Source organism: Leucoraja erinacea, chromosome 14, assembly GCF_028641065.1.
Source record: "Leucoraja erinacea ecotype New England chromosome 14, Leri_hhj_1, whole genome shotgun sequence".
Lineage (NCBI taxonomy): Eukaryota > Metazoa > Chordata > Chondrichthyes > Rajiformes > Rajidae > Leucoraja > Leucoraja erinaceus.
In genome coordinates, this window is record NC_073390.1 from 19,674,864 (window position 1) to 19,695,640 (window position 20,777).

General features: G+C 44.5%; 1 protein-coding gene across 3 annotated transcripts in view; it reads left to right on the forward strand.

Moving 5' to 3' along the window:
* The window catches only part of rnf13 (ring finger protein 13), a 209,329-nt gene that overhangs the window by 29,102 nt on the left and 159,450 nt on the right, over positions 1-20,777 (forward strand). For 2 of the 3 annotated variants that reach the window (XM_055645717.1, XM_055645718.1), the window contains exons 2-3: positions 18,512-18,646; positions 19,376-19,456. In XM_055645717.1, coding sequence (XP_055501692.1) covers positions 18,533-18,646; positions 19,376-19,456 — 195 coding nt within the window. In that variant the 5' untranslated portion in view covers positions 18,512-18,532. Of the gene's footprint in view, positions 1-13,245; positions 13,781-18,511; positions 18,647-19,375; positions 19,457-20,777 lie in introns of those variants that run through there. The other variant, XM_055645719.1, reaches the window with a different exon arrangement.

Below are 20,777 nucleotides of genomic sequence, written 5' to 3' on the forward strand. Positions count from 1 at the left end.
TAATCTATGACCTTTAGCCCTGATGATAGATTTGTAATATGGTACCTTATTCAATACATTTTGAAAGTTCATACATGTCAGTATTGTTATCAGGTAACATATAATGGCTGAGAAGGGAGGAGACAGCAAGGGCTACCGGAAATTGGAGAAGTCAATGTTCATGCCGCTAGGGTGCAAACTGCCCAAGTGAAATATGAGGTGCTGCTCCTCCAATTTCCTCCTCCATGGCCAGAGTGAGCACCACCAGAAATTGGAGAAGCAGCACCTCGTATTCTGCTTGGGCAGTTTGCACCCTAGCGGCATGAACATTGACTTCTCCAATTTCCGGTAGCCCTTGCTGTCTCCTCCCCTTCTCAGCTCTCCCTCAGCCCTCTGGCTCCACCTCTTACTTTCTCCTTTCTTTTCCCCGTCCCAACCCCCACCCTACATCAATCTGAAGAAGGATTTTGGCCCGAAACATTGCCTATTTCCTTCGCTCCACAGATGCTGCCTCACCTGTTGAGTTTCTCCAGCACTTTTGTCTACCTTCGATTTTCCAGCATCTGCAGTTCCTTCTTAAATCCAAGGGACAAATGTTCAGTTGCTTCAGCAATGTTCATTTTCATACTAAGGTCAGAAGTAGAAATGTTTGCTGATGATAGCACAGTGGTGAATTCAACTTGCAGCTGTTCAGTAGATGAAGCAGTCCATGCTTGCACATGTTTGCCTGGGCTGATAAGTGACAAGTGACATTTGTACCACAAAATTAGCAGATAATGAATGATCATTGCCACCAAGGGAGATCTAACAACCTACCATGGCACTGCTATTATTAGTGACCCATAATTAATATTTATGAATCACTATTGACCAGACTTTAATTGAAACGGACTTGGCCAGATTGTTGATATGAGAGCAGGCCAGATGCCAGTGGTTAGTGACTCGCATGCTGACGTCCCAATGCCTTTCACCGGGAACGAATTGGGAGCTGATGGAATATTCTTCCCTAGCCTGGGTGAGTGTATCACGAACAATTCTTAAGAAGCAAAGCATCACTCAGGGCAAGGCAACTTACTTAAATGAAATTCCATGGACTAGCCTGAGCTTTTGTTTCCATCCACTACCGGCTGCACAGGGTATTGTCTATACAATGCACTACAGCTGTTTGCCCAGATATTCCAACAGTGCATTCTGAACCTGCAATTTCTACCTCCATGAAGAACAAGGGCAGCAGGCGCATGCAAACCCCACTACCCGAGATTTCCCTGCAAGGCAGGCACCAATCTTTCTTGGAGATATGTCGCTGGGTCTAAATCCTTAAACTCCCGACCCGACAACACTGTGGTTGTGCCTTCACCTAGAAGGCTGAAGAGGTTCAAAAAGGTGGCTCACCACAGTTTCAAGAACAGTGGAAATTGGTACAAGCCTTACTTGTGGCATTCAATTGACTCTTGTCTGAGTAACTGCGTAATATCTGCAGGAGCCCATTCAGAATCTAAATAATGCATTTAAATCGATTCTTTGAAGTTCTATGTTGAGGGAAGCTGGAATTTGTTAGTTTTTATCCATTCATTTTCCCATTTCTATTATGATTCTTTATCACTGAATGTAGGCTTTGGTGCAGATGGTTCTGATATAATTGTTCAGGTTTTGAGCTTTCATGCTAGCCAATCTTGACAGATGTTCAATCTTGCTACAATGTTGGAGTAACTCCGTGGGTGAGGCAGTATCTCTGGCGAACATGGATGGGTGACATTTGGAGTCTGGGCCCTTCAGGACTGCAGTTCCTTGTGTCCAGATATTACATCTTCATTGCTTCTAATTGATTGGATCCAACATTGAAGGTTTGCTTAAGAAAATTCAGTTTCTGATGCTGCCAGCAGTTGGTATGTCCTGTAAAAAATGTCAGTATTATATTAAGGCCTCGTTTGGTGTTGACCCTTTATTAGGGTGTGGTCTTTACCAACTATTTTCCTCCTTGGTGGTTTTGTATTGATGTCATTTAAATGTGGATGACTATTTGGCTAATAGAATAAAGGGTTCTGATGGAGGGTCACTTCATGAAATCTTGATAATTCCTTTATCTACACATATACTGCTCGACCCATTGAGTTCTGCCAGCAGTTTGATGCTCCAGTTGCCAGCATCTGCAATCTCTTGAGTCTCCTGAATAAAGGCAAGGCTAAACCGTTTTACCCTCCCAGGACTATCATGAGTAATAGAACAAGCCATACAAGTGCTGGCAGTGAGATGGCAAGGCCAGTTGTATACATTTGTCTATTCAGCAGATGTATACAAATGTAGGGGTGGGCATTCCACCCAGGAATGTAGGGGTGGGTGTTCCACCCAGGAAATTTAAATAAGAAATGAGAACCTTATTTGCAATTAATATTTTGGAAAAAGTTGCCCTTCAAAAAAGAAACTCTGATCATAAAACTGAGGATCATTGTGCAGAAAGCCTGAAATTAGTGGTTTACCATGAAAATAATGGATTCTCAGTTATTCTTTCCTTGCATTGATGAAATGAAAATATTTTGGGAGATTGCCATGGAAATTAATGTATTTAAAGTTATATCTCATGACTAGAAACAGATGTTGTCTATAGCTTATTTGATGCAATCGGAAAGATCAACGAGAGGAAATGACCCAATTTAAGAGGGAACTGCAGATGACATCAAGTATCTTCCTTAGTTTTTCTAACTCTAGACTTTTCCTTCCTCATTTCTATGCAATTCTGTTGGCTAGATCAGGGGTCTCCAAACTATGGCCCGCGGGCCACATCCGGCCCGCCACGAGATTTTATCTGGCCCGCAGCAAGCTCTTAACACGTACCGTGCAGCGGGCTATTTAGCGAGTTCCGTGCTAGCGAGATAAAACAGCACCCCCACTTGCTCCGCCCCTCCCCTCCCGTCAAAATGGACCCAACCTCAGCTCCACGGATAAGTTTCATTTTTTTTGCCCCTCCCCTCCCCCAAGACCAGGCCAGATGCCATTGCCTCTGTCCTGCGTCGGTTGGGGCTTGGGTGGGGGAACGGGGGGGGGGGGGGGGGGGGGGCAAGGGAAAGTGCCCGGGGAGGGGGTGGACCGAGAGAAGGGAAGAATTGACAAGGGAGTTATGGAGGGAGCGGTCTTGGTGGCAGATAACTGGGGATGGGAAGATGTGGACATTTATAAGGTTAAATTTCTGTCAATGTTAAGTTTTGGTGGGAGGAAGTGACAAGGTTAGGGGGGATCGGCCCTTGGATCATGGGGAGCTGTGTACGGGGTTGGAAGAGACCTGGTGTCAGCCCCAATTTGTTAAACCTGCAGCTCCTCACATTTAAAGGGCCTGTCCCACCTGCATGCAGCTAGTGCGACATAACGTGGTCGCTTGAGCCGTACGGACTCGCGGAGCCGGTCCCACTTCGATCGTCTGAGCCGTTTGGAGTTGTGCGGGGCTGGTCCCGACATCGCGCGGGGCTCCGAAAAACTGACACTGTCCAAAAATCCCGCGCGACAACGGACTGTCGGCCCACAGCCGCATTGAGGCCGTATGCAGCGCCTCGACGGGCATACGCAGCATCTCGACACCGTACACAGCGTCTTAACGGCGTACGCCTAGCGCGTGGCATTGCACGATGATGTCGCAGCCCGGCGTGCCGTAGCGTGATGACGTAACCGCCCGACGCCGTGCGACGTCCAAATTCAGTCGGCCCGCCTCCTGCCCAGTTGATTGGTGAGTATGATGTTGGGACCGGCCCCGCGAGGCCGTACACCTCAAGCCACCATGTTTGGTCGCGCTAGACGCATGCAATCGCATGCTGGTGTGACAGGCCCTTAACTGCATCAAACTGAATTTGCCATTCCCGCGCTCTTGTATACCAAGCTGATTAGGCCAATTTTGCTAGCCCTTGCTGTCTCCTCCCCTTCCTTAACCCTCTAGCGCTGTCACGATCGTCCCGCCCCTTCCTATCCGCCCCGCCCTGCCGGGCTCCTCCTCCCCGCCTCCCCCAGCTTTTGAGTTGATGTTCTCCAGCCCCCACACCCCATCACCTCCGCGGTGAAGAAGGGTTTTGGCCTGAACGCCTCGCCACCATTTTCGCTCGCGCTAGATGCTGCTGCACCCGCATGCTGAGTGTGACTCCCTTAGCAATTTTGTGTACCTTTATAGCAAGCTGATTAGGATCCTGCTGTAATTCTTGATAACCCGTGAAGGAAAGAAATGCAGATGCTGGTTTAAATCAAAGATAGACACAAAATGCTGGAGTAACTCAGCGGGATTGACAGCATCAGTGGAGGCAAGGAATGGGTGATGTCAGGGGAGTCAGCGGTACAGAGATAAAATATAGCCGGAGACGGTAGGACTGGTAGGAAAATTGGGAAGGGGGGGGGGGGGGGGGGGATTGGTAGAGAGGGAAAGCAAGGGCTACTTGAAGTTAGATAAGTCAATGTTGCTGGGGTGTAAGCTACCCAAGCAAAATATGAGGTGCTGTTCTTCCAATCTGCGCTGGGCCACACTCTGACAAAGGAGAAGGCCCAGGACAGAAAGGTCAGTGTGGGAATGGGAGAGGGAGTTTAAATGTTGAGCATCTGGGAGATCAGGTAGTTTTAGGCGGACTAAGCGGAGGATTCAGCGAAAAGATGGCTGAGCCTGTGCTTGGTCTTGCGAATAGACAGGAGTGCACACTTGGAACATTTGATGAGGTTGGAGGAGGTGCAAGTGAACCTCTGCCTCACCTGAAAAAACTGTTGAGGTCCTTGGATGGAGTCAAGGGGGGAGGTTTGGGACAGGTGTCGCATCTCCCGCGGTTGCAGGGGAAAGTCCCTTGGGAGGGGGTGGTTTGGGTGGGAAGGAATCAGTTGACTGGGGAGTTGCGGAGGGAATGGTCTCTGCGGAAAGCAGAAAGGGATGGAGATGGGAAGATGTGGCAAGTAGTGGGATCCCGTTGGAGGTGGCGAAAATGTCGGAGGATTATGCGTTGTATGCGGCGGCTGATGTGGTGGAAGGTGAGGACAAGGGGAACTGTCCTTGTTACGAATGGGAGGGGGAGCAAGAGTGCAGCTATGGGATATTGAGGAGACCCTAATGAGAGCCTCGTATAAAATGGAAACGGGGAACCCCAGTTCCCTAAAGAATGAGGACATCTCCGCTGACCTGCTTTGGAACATCCCGTCTTGGGCACTTAGCCATGAAGACTATCCCTAATCAACCGCTGTCTTTACCAATGCATGTATAACATATCCTTCAGAATCCCCTCCATTAACTTGGTGATCACAGATGTTAGTTGTTAGGCTCATTGGTCTATAGTTCCCAGATTTTTCTTTGGCGCTCTTCTTAAATCCAAGCACATGTTTAGCCATCCTCTCTGGTGATGATACATGCATTTGAGCCAGGGTTCCTGCAATTGTTTTCTCTAGCTTCCCATGGTGTTCAAGGAAATGCCTGATCAGGCTCGGAAATTTATCTTCTTTCATATGTTTTAAGATGTTCAGCAGCAGTTCTAATGCGGGCTATCCCCAAGACAGCTCAGGCTTTCACGTCCTGGGGATATTGAGAGAGGTTGAGCAGGCTAGGACTCAATTCCTTGGTGCACAGGTGGATAGGGAGTGATTTGGACTGGTACAAAATTATGGGAGGAATAGATTGGGTACATACATAGAGTATCTTGCCCAGAATTGGGGCAACGAGAACGAGAGGACATGGGTTTAACGTGAAGGGAGCAAGATTTAATAGGATTTAATGGGTTATTTTACACAAAGGGTGGTGGGTGTATGGAACAAGCTGCCGGAGGAGATAGTTGAGGCAGTTTAAGAAACATTTAGATAGGTACTTAGATAGGATAGGTTTAGAGGGATATGGGACATATGTAGGCAGGTAGGACATGTTGGTTGTGAGCAAGTTGGGCTGAAGAGCCTGTTTCTATATCTCGGACCCGCAAACACTCAGCATAGGAGCACCGCAAGGCTGCATACTCTCTCCTCTCCTCTACTCTCTCTACACCAACGACTGCACCTCCACAGACACCTCTGTCAAGCTTCTCAAGTTTGCGGATGACACAACCCTGATTGGACTGATCCAGGATGGGGAGGAATCTGCCTACAGACAGGAAGTGTCACAGCTGGTGTCCTGGTGCCATCGCAACAACCTAGAACTCAATGCTCTTAAGGCAGTGGAATTGACTATAGGAGAGTTCCCCCTCCCCTCACCCCACTCACCATCAACAACACCACAGTCACATCTGTGGAGTCTTTTAAGTTCTTGGGAACCATCATCTCCATGGGAAGTGGGGGGCCACCATCGACTCCACAGTCAAAAAGGCACAACAGAGGATGTACTTCCTACGGCAGCTGAGGAAGCACAATCTGCCACAGGCAATGATGGTCCAATTCTACACGGTCATCGTAGTGTGCTCACCTTCTCCATCATGGTCTGGTTTGGCTCAGCCACCAAGCACGACACCTGGAGGCTGCAGCGAATCGTCCGATCAGCTGAGAAGGTTATTGGCTGCAACCTTTCCTCCATTGATGAACTGTACACTGCAAAGGCCAGGAAGCGAGCGGGCAAAATCATCTCTGACCTCTCTCACCCTGGCCACAAACTTTGAATCACTTCCTTCTGGAGACGACTCTTGACTGTCAAGGCTGCTACAGCCAGACATAAAAACAGTTTTTATCCACGAGTAGTTGTTCTACTCAACAGCCAAAAATCTGTAGCCTCCCTTTGATCTGGTATTTTGTTGGTTCACATGCTTGATCAATGGTGTTTTATCATTAATGTTTTATTATTATTAATGTTTAGTGTTTTCTGAGTCAATCGTTACTGTCACTGTATGTCATGTTGTTACTTGTGGGTGGAGCACCAAGGGAAATTCCTTGTATGTGAATACTTGGCCAATAAACGTACTTACTTACTTACTTATGCTGAATGTCTCTATGGTATCTCCCATTAATGGTCCAGTTCCCTAATGTTCACATCTTCCTCCACGGTTAAAAGATATTAATTTTTGTGGCTCCATGCATAGATGTCCACACTGGTCTTTTGAGGGGTCCTATTCTTTACTAGTTCATTTTTCCCTTGATATAAATTTTGAGAATTAAGAAACAACTGGCTGACAAGGATGTCTTTCGAAGACTGCATAGTCACAACATTCTGGTCCTGAACTTTCCCTCCTTTTGAACTGAATGTGTACTCCATGTATTTACTAGTACACATTGTTCTTCATGATTTGAAAGCTTGGTATATATGATTCATTTCAGAAAGAAATTAAGCTGAGCTTTCAGCGGATGCTTTTAAAGTGAAAATTTAGTTATTTAGAAAAGTATTATTTATTCAGTATGTAGAAACAAAGAACTGCAGTTTACATAAAAGACATATTGAAGTAACTCTGGCCCTGTCCCACTATACAAGTTCATTCAAGTGCTCTCCTGAGTTTAAAAAAAAAATCAAACTCGTGGTAAGCACGTAGAATGAACGTAGCGGGTAGGTCGGAGCTTGGGGACGTCTCTTAGCGGCTCGTAAAGCTAACGTCATATACTCGGGAAGACTCGCTTAAGGCAGGCAAACTCGGGAAGACTCATGAAGATATTTCAACATGTTGAAACATGTCCACGAGATCCCCGAGTACTTACGAGTGGCCATTACCGTAAATCTCCGAGTTCGAATCAGGGCAAACTCGGGGAGAACTCTTGAATGAACTCGTACAGTGGGACAGGGCTTTTAGGCAGCATCTCTGGAGAACGTTGTTGGTGACATTTTGAGCTGCGACCCTTCTTCAGACTTATTCTCTAGCTCAGATGGTATTTTACACTAGTCTCAGACTCAAATAAACTTAAAGGAGAAATTTGTAAAAATACATGTGATAATATGCTACTGATTATTTTATTCTCAAGCTTCATATTGTGCAGATTTAGTCGTACCTGCAACGTATGACCAAGTGTGTGTCAAACTTGGCAAATACTCTGTACATTGCAATAGATATTGCAACGGCTTGTTCATAAGAACAGAACTTGCAACTTTTGTTGTGACTTGCCTACTGGAGATTAAACTGAGGATAAAAGACTTCAGTCAAAGAGTGAGTAAAGTCAATTGTTCCACTCTGTCTTGAGCAAATTTAGGAATGTAATTAAAACACTTATTTTCAAGTGATATTTCAAACGGATGTCTCTCCCCCTCTCCCGTTCTGCCTGTTGAAATAAATGCTGGGGTATGTCTTTTCTTTTGTTTCTGTTGCATTCTCTAATTTGTGAACCGTGAGATTTATTCACTCTCAATTATTTTTCATGGTTATGGGTTACATTCCCACTGTAGAGAATTGTGTGCAAATATTTAGCTTGGCACAAAGTACTGAGGAATTACAGCACTGTTGGAGATGCTGTTTTACAGAGGAGACATTAAGTATGCCTTGCTACTTTCTCTTTAGTGGGCCATTAGGGTGCCCAGGTAAAAGTCTGGAGGTAGATAAGGATGTCAATATTCATCATTCAATTAAAGTCGCATGCTGTGAGAGTTTGTGGTGTTATTTCTTCATTAAAATGTTTGATCACACTTCAAAGTCCTTGCTGACTGAAGACCCTGGGACATTGAATCAAATACATTCATTTGTTCCCCACCTGTTGTCCCGAGGGCTCTCATTTGGGTAATTTCCCCCTCCCCCTCGCTCTCTGCCCCCTCGCTCTCTGCCCCCCTCGCTCTCTGCCCCCCTCCCTCTCTGCTCTCTGCCCCCCTCCCTCTCTGCCCCCCCTTTATGCCCCCCCCCCCCTTTATGCCCCCCTCTCCCGTTCTGCCCCCCTCTCCCGTTCTGCCCCCCTCTCCCGTTCTGCTGCCCCCCTCTCCCCTGTCCCGTTTCTGCCCCCCTCTCCCGTTCTGCCCCCCTCTCCCCTTTCCCTCCCCCTCCCTTTCTTCCCCCAGTGGTTAGTGTGTGTGTGTGGTGCCGAATGCCGCCCCCCCCCCACACATCCACGCTTTGAGGGGAAGGGACCCAACGGGTCGCACTTGGTCTAGTATAACTATAACACTCTGATCTTGGTTGTATCTGTGTGTGTTTGTGTGTGATCACATCTTCGCGAAAAAACAATGCGGTAACGGTAAAATTTTAAGATATTCCGGTAGAGATTTATCCCGTGGATTCCAAAATTGCCTCATCTCAAAAAATTCATGCATTATTTCTCGAGTTATTAATAAAAATGTTCAAAAACCTGAAGAAACTTTGAAAATAAAACCGGCTGGCTTTGGCTGATGACGTGATGACGTCACAATGGATCTGCGTGTTGTGTTTCATTCGCTGCGAGTGACGTCGTCCGGCGCTCGCTGCCTGCCCGTTATTCAAAAGAGACGCAAAAAGAACAAGCAAGTCGGGCCGTGGAGTGAGACCAAAGATCAAAGCTGAACACTTTTTCCCCCAGCCTCGCTTTGGCGCCTGTAGCCTGCAGCTGAAGCCCGGGGCTGGAGCTGGAGACCGGAGCCCAGAACTGGAGTCCTGAGCCGGGAGCTGGAACCGGAGTGAGGGAGTATTACATCCGGGAACCAGCCCACCCCTGTGATGCCGCACGTCCCCCCCACCACTCAAACTCTACTCCCCTCCCTCTTCCCCCGCTCCCTCTATGCCCCCTCCCGCTCCCCCCCTGCCCCTGCCCTCTGCCCATGCCCTGCCTCTGCCCTTGCCCCCCTCTCCCTCTGCTTCTCCCCTCTCCCTCTGCTTCTCCCCCCCCCCTCCCTCTCTCTCCCCCTGCCCTCTCTCTCCCCCTGCCCCTGCCCTCTCTCCCCCCTGCCCCCCTGCCCTCTCTCCCCCCCCTGCCCCTGCCCTCTCTCTCCCTGCCCCTGCCTCTGCCCCTGCCCCTCTCTCCCCCTCCCCTGCCCCTCCCTCTCTCCCCCCTGCCCCTCCCTCTCTCCCCCCCCTGCCTCTCTCTCTCCCTGCCCTCTCTCTCCCCCTGCTCTCTCTCTCTGCCCCTGCCCCCTCTCAATCTTCCTCTGCCCTCTCTCTCCCTCTGCCCGCTCTCTGCCCCTGCCCTCTCTCCCTCTCCCTCTCTAGCTGCACCTGCGAGTTGGGGGCTATGCGTGAGCGTACAGGGCGGGATGGGGGTAAAAGGAGCGAATGAATAATATTAATATAATATCAAGGGGGGGTGGTTAGTGTGTGTGACGCCACAGGCCCCCCCAGCAACCGCGTGTTGAGGGGACAGGACCCAACGGGTCCCCCTTGGTCTAGTAATATCTATATTTCTCTTTTGTGTAAAAGTTGTATTGATATCTGAACATCTACAACACTGAGGTGTAAAATGGATAAGACCTACAACTCCTTACAGAAATATTTTTTTTTTCATCTTATTCACAAACTAAAATTTCCTGTGTAGTGAGACTCAGAGGGTGTTCGGGACTTTTCCAATAAGGGGAAGTAGCTTCCTGGAATCGTCCCAGTGTTAATGACGTCTGCTCTCACTATTCTTAACTCCACCAAGACAGTCAAGATTGCTAATCACTCTTCAAAAGACAATTCCTTCATCCTAAGAATAAATCCAATTGCGCCTTTATTACCAAGATACCGCAATCTTCCTCTGATATTGAGTGCAGAACTGCACACTGTACCCCAAATATGCTCCTGCTGAAGCAGTGAACAGACTCGCCATACGTTCTTAATTATTTATTTTTGTACTTCATCTACCTGCCAAACAGACAATCAAACCTCCCCCCACACCTTTCACCATCCAACACTGGTTTGCTCGAGATTCCACCATCAGCGGTTCTGTTTTTCAATCCTATGACCTAACCTGTCTGTTCATTCCTTCCACCTCCCATTGTACAGCATTAGTTATCTCATATACCCAGATTAATTGTTGCTCGCCCAGTTAAAGTGGAACCCATCTCATCAGAATAGCTAAGATTGGCACAACGTACTGGAGTACTTCAGCGGGCTGTGCAACATCTGGAGAAAAAGGATGGGTGATGTTTCAAGTTGGGACCCTCCTCAGACTCTATCTTTGGTATAAACCAGCATGTGCAGTTCTTTGTTTCTTCATCAGAATAGCTGTCTCCTTTGCTGTTCTAGTGTTGATATCCCATGAATATATACTTTAGACAAATTACTCTTTGAACCTTGCATATTTCACTTCCGTTTGCTAATAATGCTGATCTCTCTCCCTGCCCCCCCCATAAGATTTTATTTATTATTTTATTATTACCTTCTCAAGCACTCTCACAGTTGTACCTTGCTACTTCTTCTAACACTGCTGATTTCTGTGTGAGCTGTGATTTCTAGATCCTCCCCTCCTAATGAATGCTTCTCTATAGCCTCAAGTGTCTAATCTAAACACTGGCATGAGGCAGGTGACACAGTCCTTAGGAAGTATCATGGTTGTGTAGGATAGAGTGCATGATTTCAGATATCAAAATTAATAAAGAACATTTGTTGACTTGTTAGAAGTTCATTATTTATAATGCTAGTATAACTTAAATCGCAGCCATTAGATTTATTTAAAAGAAAATTAACATCACCATGATGCCCTGTTTAGGTGTGGACACTGACTATGGCAGCTATGTAGGAAGCAGTTGTTCGATTTACAATTTTGTGTTCTTGCTTTTATTTGCAAAGGTTTGACATTTCCTACAGAAAGGAAGAAAAATATTGAATATAGTAAATATTGCAAATTTGAACAAGAAACTGTTTAGGAGAAACGAGGCTAGGTAACATCTACAGAGGGTGAAACATTTAGAAGGCTGGAGAGGCGTCCCAACCTGAACTGTCACTTATCCATGAACTCCACGGATGCTGCCTGACCCATATAGTTACTCCAGCACATTGTATTTTGCTGAAGATTCCAGCATGAGCAGTTCTTTGTGTCCCCACTGGGATGGATTATAGGGTGATTTCACCAAAGGTCAAATGAGCGTGAAGATTTTAAGATCCAAAATATCGGGAATTATCGCGTTTGCTCGCTGAATTTCATCAAAAGTAAGGCATTATTAACTTACTTTTGATGAAATTCAGCGAGCAAACGCGATAATTCCCGATATTTTGGATCTTAAAATCTTCACGGCAAATGTCAGCTGTTCACTTCCGCCGCTTTCTACCTTCAGTTCCCTCTTGTAATTACCTCACTTTCTATCTTTTTTTTTGCCTGAAAATTTAGGTCGCTGTGCTTCACGGTCACCCCGACTAGCACAGAAAATTTCAGCTCAAAAATCGGCCGTTTTCCATGTTTTTAACGGGTGGGAAAGTGCGTGTTTCCCCATTCACTTACATGTACCAAACTGAGAGATGTCCTCCAGTTAAAATTTTCGGTCACGTGAGGGGGGATCTACGCTCATTTGACCTTTGGTGAAATCACCCTATACTCAACGTGACCTGTAGCTCACATTTGCCTCCAGCAGGAAGTTAGTTGTTGCAATTACTTTTTGCAAGTCACTGCAAGTTGCTATAGCTATCCAGCCGAGCAGTCTTAAAATAATGACTGTTTCAGGAGAGAGGAGTCCACAGACCTGACCCAGGCCAGCGTGATAGCCTGTGACAGCTTGTACTGTTGAATGCTTTGCCTGTCTTTACATGTTTCCATGATAATGACAACTTTTCAGAAACAGTTGAAATTTTAGAAAAATTATAAATATTTAAAATACCTGTGGCATAATGGAGTGATAGAGTCGTACAGCATGGAAACGGGCCCTTCAGCCCAACTTGCCCACACCGACATCACATGTCCCATGTATACTAATCCTACCTGCCTGCATTTGGTCCATATCCCTCTAAACCTGACTGATCCATGTACCTGTCTAATTGATTCTTAAACATTGCAATAGTCCAAACCTCAACTACCTCCTCTATACACCCACCACCCTTTGTCGAAAGGTTACCCCTCAGATTCCTATTAAATCTTTCCCCCTTCAACTTAAACCTATGTCCTCTGGTTCTCGATTCCCCTACTCTGGGCAAGAGAATCTGTGTGTCTACCCGATCTATTAATCTCATGATTTTGTACACCTATAAGATCATAAATACTCCCTGTATTTCTAACAGTATTAATTAAAGTAAAGGAAGAATCTTAATATTTGAAATGAGATTGATAAGTCCGTGTTCAAATGAAAATATAAATAAAAAGGCATATGCTGAAAGTCTGAAATACAAAATGCTAGAAATACTCAGAAGGGCCGGCAGCATCTGTGAAATAGTTATTTTCTGGCAGAGTCTTTGGCCAGAAATGTTAACTGTTTTACTTTCTCTCTGATCTGCTGGATGTGTCTAGCATTTTCTATTTTTATTTCATGAGCCCTAATTAAAATTGGTTGCTGCAGCGAGCACGTGGAAGGTCATAATGTATTAGGCATGTAAGTCAAGAATGTGCTGATGTCAGCACTGCTGCCTCAACATGGTTCAACTCGATTTTCCTGGTCGTTAACCTTTTATCAGAACTGGACAAAGTGGTGACATGTTTTTAAGATGTACACAAAGAAAAGAGATACAAGAGCACTGAAGGGAGGTTCCATAAGAGGGTAAAAGGTGGGTGAATTACAGAAGTGTTCTTGTTTTAGGTAATAGGGCGGGTAATAGGACAGTGTGTAAAACAAAAGTCACTCTTGAAGTTTCAACACGAAACAGAGTAATTATCCAAAATGACCAGAAAAAGAGTTAGTGACAAACACTTACCATGTTGTTGCCTGAACTTTTTGAACTTGATGGGGAGTCTGGAAAGCTGCAATGCGCTAAATTAGGAATTGTTTGTTGAGTTGTTTTGGGACATTGTAGGAATCTTTGTCTGATTCTGAAGTTTAACCTCTTCCTGTTTACAGATTGAACGATCTTGGTAGCAGGCCTTGAAAAAAATTAACTCCATTAAGGTGGATGTTTTATACAGGGAAAAACTGGGGCAAATGTATTTCCTTTCTTTATTTAATTGGCAATCAAACTGTTGCTTAGACTAATTTAGTATTTATGTGAAATTATATGCAAGCAAAAATAAATACAAGGGATCAAAAATGAACCTCTTAATACACACAAGTATTCAAGCTTAATGAGATTTGCATAACAAAGACTTCAGTCTGAAGAATGGTCTCGACCCGAAACATCACCCATTCCTTCCCTCCAGAGATGCTGCCTGTCCTGCTGAGTTACTCCAGAATTTTGTGTCTACCTTCAATTTAAACCAACATCTGCAGTTCTTTCCTACACCCTTTAATATCTACAATGTCTTTCCCCTCTGATCCAAAGCACTTTATAAAAGGTCGTGTTGGAATACAGGGTTCTTTATATTGCAGGATATATGGCATGCTATCAATTACTGCAAATAGCAATGTGATATAATAAGCAAACAATTGCAATATTGGAGAGGGATAAATCTTGGCTAGGACACTTAGAATATGTCCCCTACTCTTCAAAAGAGTTCCCATGATACTGTAACGTCCAACATGTGGGGAATATAGGGCCTCACTTTAATGCCTCATCCAAAGGACTGAAATTCTGACGGCAACATTTATCATGGAAAGTCCTTCCAACTTGGAGGCAAGAATGTCAAGTTCCTTTTTCAGTATAATTGAATTTTAATTATAATAAGATTTCCCCACTGTAAATTACAAATTACTAAATTGAATCTTACCACAGAACTGGTCAAAGATGTCATGCATAATTAATCTTTTGAGCATAGGCCTGTCAAGGAAACAACAGCATCTTGTTTGGGGTCATGACTGACTGACTAGTGGACTTTGTCTGCTCTTTGTCCATTTGGCCAGTCTGGTGTCGTGTAAACAATGAATTATTCCAAATATTAATTAGAGTTCAATCAATTTACTTTTATTAATTTTTCAGTATGTGAGTTGGGAAGGCTCACATTTATTGCCCACCCCTAATATCCATTGAGAAGATGGTGATGAACCACCATCCTCGAATATCTGCAGTCCTTCTGAAGGTATTTCTATAATACACTAGGGAATTCCAGGATTAAAACCCATTATTATGAGGGAATGCCTCACTATTATGAGGGGGTGATGTGCATTTTGGATGTGAACTTGCAGGTGGTGATATCCATTTTCTTGGTTGTAGAGATTGCAGTCTTGGGAAAAACTGTTGGTGTTACTGGCTAAATAACTATAATGCGATTATGGATTATGCATGCTGCAGCAATGGTGTGCTAGGCTTGAAGCAAATGGATTGTTATGTGGTTTGGTTCCATTTAACCAGGTTGCATTAGCCCGAGTAATGTTGGCATTGCATGTCTTCAACAAATCTCCAGCGAGAATAAATCTTAACTTCAGAACTAAGGAAAACTGTTCAAGTTACTGTTACAACACTTAAGATGCAAGGTCTCCTGTTGCTCTGCGTACGCAGCTAGTGCATGGGTTTGCAACTGATTAGAGATCAAGCTTTAAGTTAATGCCGACTTTTTATTTAATCAAGACCATAGACCTCGTTAAAAAACTTGCCGTTTACCAGATAGCAGTGTGCCCTGCCATCCTGAATGTTTCTGAGACCTGGGTTACCTTCAGTGGGCATTAGAGAAATATTGTCAGTGTTGTTTCCACTAAATCCTCCAGCTTCATTGGCAGGATAAGCAAGGAAAAGATGGTATCCTCTCCCATGCCAACATTACCAATATTCATCCCCTCCTTGTACTCTGTTATTCCAGCATCTCTAAGAATCATTTTATTTCAATATGATCCATTCCTAATTTGAATTCCAACTCCAGAATGTCAGAGAGCCTCACATTTTCTGCTCGAGCAATCTAATTTCAGCAGTCAGTCTGGTGAGTCTGTTGCATCTTCAAGACAAGGAAATTATTTTTTGCATACAAAGCTTCGAAATAACCAAGAAGCCCACATAATAGTCTGTGGTCTTGTAAAGATTGCGCACAGACAAAACATTGATCTGCCCGGGTAGTGTCAACCAGAATTTAATACGAGCAATAATTCACCTTGCCCTTTTTACTCCTATCATTTACCATTCTCTCTCTTCCACCTTTCCCTTTCAATTCTATATATTGGCTGCCTTCCCTCAACACTCCTGATGCAGGGTCTTGACCCAAAATGTCAACCATCCCTTTGCATCCACATATCTTGCTTGATCTGTTGAATTTGTTGAGCAGCTTACATTTTGTTCCATGTTTCAGCATCTGCAGTCTCGTCTCCAGGGTTTGACATGATATCAAGAAATCCTCTAGGACTGTTTGTAGTTGAGGGTGAGGCAACAATGGTTTGAAAGAAAATAACCTATCACAGAAGTAGAGTAGCCCATTTGTTAATTTATTACATTTCTTCTTTCTAAAAGATGTACACTAAACAACTGAACCTATTTCGTGAACTTGCTGACCTAGTTTCTTTTGAAATAGAATTAAACCCAGTTAATTTGGAGGCGTTCAAGATATCCCGCCCAATAGCCATTTTGTCAATAGCAACACAGTGAACTGTCATCTTTGAGGTTATTTTGTTGTACTTAGTTGGATGAAGATGTTGCTAATGTTGGAGATAGACACAAAATGCTAGAGTGACTCAGCGGGCCAGGCAGCGTCACTGGGTAGAAGGAATGGGTGACATTTCGGGTATGAAGGTCTCGACCCGAACCGCCTGGTGACTAAAATTAGAGCACGTGGTATCTGGTACTAAAATTAGAAAATTCGAAAATTGGTTGACAGACGGGAAGCAAAGAGTAGGAGTGAACAGGTCCTTTTCAGAATGGCAGGCAGTGGCGAGTGGAGTGCCGCAAGGCTCGGTGTTGGGGCCGCAACTTACCATGTATATTAATGATTTGGAAGAGGGAATTAGGAGCAACACTCCTTGCGGTAGACACAAAGCTGGGTGGCAGTGTGAACTGTGCCGAGGATGTTAGGAGGTTGCTGGGTGACCTGGACAGGTTGAGTGAGTGGGCAGATGCGTGGCAAATGCAATATAATATAGATAAATGTGAGGTTAACAACTTTGGTGGCAAAAACAAGGGGGCGGATTATTATCTCAATGGGGTTAGGTTAGGTAAGGGGGAGGTGCAGCGAGACCTGGGCGTCCTTGTACACCGGTCACTGAAAGTTGCCGTGCAGATACAGCAGGCAGTGAAGAAAGCTAATGGAATGTTGGCCTTCATAACACGAGGATTTTAGTATAGGAGTAGAGAGGTTCTTCTGCAGTTGTATAGGGCTCTGGTAAGACCACATCTGGAGTATTGTGTACAGTTTTGGTCTCCTAATTTGAGGAAGGACATCCTTGTGATTGAGGCAGTGCAGCGTAGGTTCACAAGATTGACGCCTGGGATGGCGGGACTGTCCTATGAGGAAAGATTGAAAAGACTAGGCTTGTATTCACTGGAGTTTAGAAGGATGAGGGGGTTCTTATAGAAACATATAAAATTATAAAAGGACTGGACAAGCTAGATGCAGAATTTTTTTCCCAATGTTGGGCGAGTCCAGAACTAGGGCCACAGTCTTAGAATAAAGGGGAGGCCATTTAAGACTGAGATGAGAAAAAACTTTTTCACCCAGAGAGTTGTGAATTTGTGGAATTCCCTGCCACAGAGGGCAGTGGAGGTCAAATCACTGGATGGATTTAAGAGAGAGTTAGATATAGCTCTAGGGACTAGTGGAATCAAGGGATATGGGGAGAAGGCAGGCACGGGTTATTGATTGGGGACGATCAGCCATGATCACAATGAATGGCGGTGCTGGCACGAGGGGCCGAATGGCCTCCTCCTGCACCTATTTTCTATGTTTCTATGCCACCTATTCCTTCTTACCAGAGATTCTGCTTGTCCTGCTGAGTTACTCCAGCATATTGTGCCTATCTTCGGTATAAACCAGCATCTGCAGTTCCTTCCTACACATGTTGCTAATGTTGCTGCTTTTGAGAAATCTTCATTTCTTTAATGTGAGTGCAACCAGTCTAATCTTGTGCTGTAAAATCTTTGGGTCTTAATGTGGATTGGGGTGGTGGGGGTGGCGGGAAGCTGTCAACTAGCAGTCAGTGTTATTAATGCCTTATTCCAGTACTTTCTATTTATTCTGCTAAGTGCAGATTAAATCAACAGAAACGTAAAATACATATTTGAGATTTCTAAACGGTGTTTCAAGATTAAAGAAAGACACGGTTGGTACTTACAGTCATGTTAATATTTTATTCTGTTCACACACCTGTTCCAACCCACCACCCCCTGCAAAACCCTGTTCAATCATTTGGTTCCGTGTCAGTGCAACACAAAGAAATATAGGCGCATAATTCAAATTATTCTTGAAACTAGCAAGGTTTTGATGCACGCACATTTAAAGGATGAACATTTTGCTGCTTTTGGAAATCTGGCTATCAATCTCATTTGGATGTGATGTAATTCGGCTTTATGTTTTGAAGTATATGATTTTTCACTTGACGGTTGCTTTGCTGCTTTTAGTTTAGCATCACCATTTTGTTGTAAGGCTTAATGACAATCTCTATTTCCCTCTTCATTGCAATTGGGCTTCCACAGTGTAAACCTGATGCACATCACCTTGCCTGTTTATTCCACTGCATAGAAATAAGTTATAATCTGCTCTGTATTAATGAACTAGTATGGGTATGAATTATGTTAAAATATAATATTTCATATTTAATTCTCTTGAACAGGTGCTGCAATCATCTCTGAAGATGATTTTGCCTTTGGGATTATTGATTTTATCTGCCTCGCAGATCCATGTGAGCTTCATGGTGTATTTTGTTGCTTTACTTCACCTGTGGCCTGTGGAAGGTGACATTATAGCAGTAAGTATGACTTTTTAAAATCAAAATACAAAACAAATTGCAGTAATAATTATTCTAATGATTTTTGCATTGATTTCAGAAACTAATGTTTGTGTTAAAATATTTTTATAGACAATAGTTGCAGGAGTAGGCCATTCGGCCCTAAGAGCCAGCACCGCCATTCAATGTGATCATGGCTGATCATCCCCAATCAGTACCCCATTCCTGCCTTCTCCCCATATCCCCTGACTCCACTATTTTTAAGGGCCCTATCTAGCTCTCTCTTGAAAGCATCCCGAGAACCCGCCCCCACCGCCCTCTGAGGCAGAGAATTCCACAGACTTTATGTTTAGAATTCCTGAACAGACCATTGTTAGGCCCCTGGTTGTTGATTCGGGTGGGGAACAGTAGGGTGGAGATAGTTACAATGACTGAAGATGAAAAGTGGAGATAACAAGGAGCTGCAAATGGTAGAACCTGATAGGAAAGGAGGGTTTATGGGGTGAAAATTGATGCCTTGATTTCCTTCGATGTAACAGTGGCCATATTTGAAGAAAATGGTTCTTTGACTGTAAATATTTTGTGATTTATGGAGGTTACAAATGTCATTATTCCCTTTTTTTTTTGCATTGTTGCAGGGATAACCTACAGTGCTAATCATTTTATAAATGTGTCCCTAAATGATAAATATAGATGTAATTGCTGCTTGACTACCAGGGGTTTAATTTTTTCGGATTAATGTTTTTGCAGTATTCTACTGATAATCGAACACAGAATTTTGATGATCTCCCTTCAAGATTTGGGTACCGTCTTCCTAAAGATGGCCTAAAGGTAAAACATCATAATTGATTCGGGGATTAGTGACAGGGATTTCAGGAAATTGTTGGCCGTTCAGAATAAATTCTAATTGATCTGTTTCTTTTTACTGCTGCCAAGTCATAAACTCTGGCAATATCGTGTGCAGTTCTGGTTGCCTCATTACAGGAAGGACGTAGAGGCATCGGAGAGGGTGCAGTGGACATTTATTAGAATGCTGCCTGGATTATTATTAGAATGCTGCCTGGATTAAAGGCTATTAGCTATAAGAGGTTGGACAAACATTTTCTCTGAGTGTTGGAGGTGTAGGGAAAACCTGATATATAACATTCAGAGTAGATCGAATGGACAGAACCTTTTCCCAAGTTGGAAATACCAAATATTACAGGACACTGCTTTAAGAAGACAGAGGCAAAATGTAAAGGAGATCTGCCAGGAACGTTTTTAATGGAGGCTTGTGGGTGACTGGATTGCGCTGCTGGGGTGGTGGTGCAGGTAGTGGCATTTAAGAGGATTTTAGATAGGCACATCGATATGCAGGAAATGGAGGATTATGGATCATGTGCAGATGGAAGAGATTAGTTTAATTGCACATTATGTTGGCACAGACATTGTGGGCTGTGGGCCCTGTCCCAGTGTTCTATGTTCGATGTACTTCTAATCTAGTTTACTACATCTGGTGTGCACAATGTGGTCTCCATATGTTGGAGAAACCAAATACGATTTTGGTGACTGCGTTGTAGCGTATCTGCATTCAGACTGCAGGGATGACCCCAAATGTCTTATTGCAGCCGCATTATGGGAGGGTTGGGATGGAGACGGGTAGTTGGTGGGCGACTAGGAGGGGGGGTGGTGGGGTTTAATGGGCAGATGGAACCAGGAGGGGATGTGGGTAGGAAAGGGCAAGTTGAATGAAGGAAGGAGCTGGGGGAGTTGATCGGTTTGTAAAAGACGTTAGTGGCATGCTGTATCCTGAAGTGGCGAGGCAGAGATTCAGTAAAGGAAGAGAAGTGTTAAAGATGGTCCAAGTGAATTTAGGGGCAGGATGGAAGTTGTTGGAAAAGGTGATAAAGTTGATAAGTTCCCTATGAAGTTGCAGTGGTTGGTGAGGTAGAAAGAGAGTATGTTTACTGGAAATGGCCTGTTCCACAAAGGCAACAGAAAGATGGGCACAGCTGAAGCCCGTGGGAGTGCCCATGACTACAGCTTTGATTTGCAGAAACTGTGAGGAATCGGAAGAGAAGTTGATCAATTCTGCCAAGCAGATGAGTGCTAGTTGAGGAGATCTGGTAGGTCTACGTTCAAGAAAGCAATGCAGGACTCTACCTCACTTGCT